The 2,500-nt window shown below is 67.4% G+C and overlaps 1 protein-coding gene across 1 annotated transcript; it reads left to right on the top strand.

Annotated features, from left to right (window-relative positions):
* Window positions 1-6: 6 nt before the first annotated feature.
* Window positions 7-1,287, top strand: LOC122191743 (cell adhesion molecule 4-like). Its single transcript, XM_042892134.1, has 3 exons — window positions 7-133; window positions 654-782; window positions 1,176-1,287. Exons 1-3 carry the CDS (start codon window positions 37-39, stop codon window positions 1,283-1,285), a joined length of 336 nt encoding a protein of 111 aa, XP_042748068.1. The 5' UTR covers window positions 7-36; the 3' UTR covers window positions 1,286-1,287.
* The last annotated feature ends 1,213 nt before the right edge of the window (window positions 1,288-2,500 follow it).

The following is a 2,500-nucleotide window of genomic DNA, read 5'->3' as shown; positions in this document are numbered from 1 at the left end:
CCCCCCCACGCCCGGCCGGAAGGCGCCGTGCTGACCATGGCGGCGCTGAGCCCCCACGACAACGGGACGTACAGCTGCAGCGCCAGCAACCGCCACGGCCGCGCCGCCGCGCAGTACCTGCTCGTCGTCTATGGTAGGTGGCGCTCTGCCGCGCAGCACCTCCGCGTTCTCTATGGTAGGTGGCGCTCTGCCACGCAGCACCTCCCCGTTCTCTATGGTGTGTGCCGTTCTGCCCGTGCAGTACCTCCCTGTCTGGGGTAGGTGGCACTCTGACCATGCAGTACCTCCATGTGTCTGTGGCTTGTGGCGCTCTGGCAATGCAGTAGCTCATTCTCTATGGTATGTGCTGCTCTGGCCACACAATACCTCCTCGTGTCTATGGTATGCAGCACTAAGCCATGCAATACTTCCTTATTCTCTATGGTATGTGCCGCTCTGGCCACACAGTACTTCCTCGTCTATGGTATGTGGCACTCCACCATGCAATACCTCCAAGTCTCTATGGTACGTGCCACTCTGGTCATGCAGTACCTCCCTGTCGGTGGTAGGTGGCACTCTGGCCAGGCAATTCCTCCTCATTCTCTATGGTATGTGCCACTCTGTCCACATGGTGCCCCCCCCAGAGCCCCCCATTTTGGTGTCCCCCCCCCCAGACCCCGATGCGGTGGTGGCCGCTCAGCGCTCGGTGCCGTACGCCATCGTGGGGGGAATTCTGGCCCTGCTCGTCTTCCTCCTCATCTGCGTCCTCGTCACCATGGTCTGGTGCTCCATTCGGCAGAAAGGTGGGTGGGGCCGCGAAATGGGGCGGGGCTACCGGGGGGCAGGGCCAATGGGGATCCGTACTGAGAGTGGGCTGGGGGCGGAGCTAAGGGAGAGGGCGGGGCCTCCGGGGGAAGGGCCAATGAGGCTCAGGTCGTGTAGAAAGGGGCGGGGCTAAGAGAAGGCGGGGCCATGAGATGGTCGGGGCCAATTGGGGCTCTTCTGCATGTAGGCTAGGGGCGGGGTCTTGATTAAGGAGGCGGGGCTAAGGGGGACCACATTCTAATATAAAGAGTGGGGTTGGGGGGTCAGGGGGTGTGGTCAGAGTAAGGGGGCGGGGCCATGGGGCGGGGCGGGGCCATGGGACAGGGAACTGCTCTGGGGTTGGGGGGGGCCTGACGTAGCCCCGCCCCCAGGCTCGTACCTGACGCACGAAGCGAGCGGATTGGACGAGCACGGCGAGGCCCGGGAGGCGTTCCTGAATGGCGGCGATGGGCACAAACGCAAGGAGGAGTTCTTCATCTAGGGGGGGAGGGGAGGGGGCAATGTGGGGCAATTGGGGGGTGGAAGGGGGGGTGTGGGGCAAGCATGGGGGCACGGGGAGGGGGGGAGGGGCTGCAGGGGGGTGGGGCAAAGGGAAAAGGGGCGGGGCGATGGTTTGGGGCTCGGGCCACGCCCCCTTCGCTCCGCCCCTCCCCCGCCCCTCTCCATTGGGGGCTCAAAGCCATGAGGGAGGGGCGGGGCTTCGTTAGGCCACGCCCCTCCCGCTCGCCCCTCCCCCTTCGCTGGGGGCTGCAGGGGAGAGCCGAAATAATGAATAATATATGAGGGGGCGGGGCCGCCCCCGGGCCCCCCCCGTGTAAATAACGCCGCCTTTTAACCGCCTTTGATACTCAATAAAAACCCCCGCGGATTCGTAGTGGGCTCTTCCGCGTCACGTGACGGCTGGGGAGGGCGGTCACGTGGCGGTCGTCGCGCTCACCCATTGGCTGAACTTGGAGGGCGGGACGGATGAGGGGGGATTTGGCCACGTGCCTCACGCCGGGCGTTCCTATTGGCTGAGTGCTGCGAGTGGCGTCATCGGCGCGAGAGCCGCGCGTGCGCCGTACGTCCGCCATCGGGCGCCGCGCGGGGTGGCTCAGGAGGGCGGAAGCGGAAGTGACGCCTTGTGTCCTCCGGCCGGAAGCCGGAAGTCGTTATCCGGAGCGGCGCGGAGAAAAGCGATTGAGGGCGGCGGCAGCGGCGGCGGCGGTACGGAGTGTGGAGGGGGCGGGGCCGGAACCGGGCCGGGGACGGGGGGGGGGTGGTTACGGCCGGGTCACGTGGGATCTTCGTGACTCCCCCCCGGTTCTCCGCAGCCCCCTCCCCCATTTCCACCCCCCTTCCCCAGGCTCCGCCGATGTCGCAGCCGCCGCCCCCGGATTCGCCCCCAGCGGCCCCCCCGGGACCCCCCCGAGGGGAGGAGGAGGAGGACGCGGAGAGCCGCTCCATCGGGCCCGTGTGTGAGTGGGGAGCGGGGGGTCTCTGTGGGGGGGGTTGGGGGTCCGTGTGGGGCTGGGGGGGGACCTGCGGGGGGGTCTGGAAGGCATCGGGTGGGGGCTGGGGGTCCCGGTGTGGGGCTGGGGGTCCATGTGGGGCTGGTGGAGGCTCTATGGGGGGGCATTGGATGCCGGTGGGGGGATCTGTGGGGGTTGGGGCTCCCTGTAGGGCTGGGGGAGGCCTATGGGGAATTTTGGGGGGG

The sequence above is a fragment of the Lagopus leucura genome, unplaced genomic scaffold (assembly GCF_019238085.1).
Source record: "Lagopus leucura isolate 7727_CA_CO unplaced genomic scaffold, USGS_WTPT01 33463-0_obj-0_obj, whole genome shotgun sequence".
Classification (NCBI taxonomy): Eukaryota; Metazoa; Chordata; class Aves; order Galliformes; family Phasianidae; genus Lagopus; species Lagopus leucura.
Note: the sequence above shows the minus strand (reverse complement) of the source record. Positions and strands in the feature narration are given on the sequence as shown.

What these genes read in the sequence shown, in the direction of transcription:
- LOC122191743 (XM_042892134.1), top strand. Translation starts at nt 37, where the DNA reads ATGGCGGCGCTGAGCCCCCACGACAACGGGACGTACAGCTGCAGCGCC. An exon ending in GTACCTGCTCGTCGTCTATG is followed by an intron (nt 134 to 653) that starts GTAGGTGGCGCT and finishes CCCCCCCCCCAG; the next exon opens with ACCCCGATGCGGTGGTGGCC. An exon ending in GTGCTCCATTCGGCAGAAAG is followed by an intron (nt 783 to 1,175) that starts GTGGGTGGGGCC and finishes CCCCGCCCCCAG; the next exon opens with GCTCGTACCTGACGCACGAA.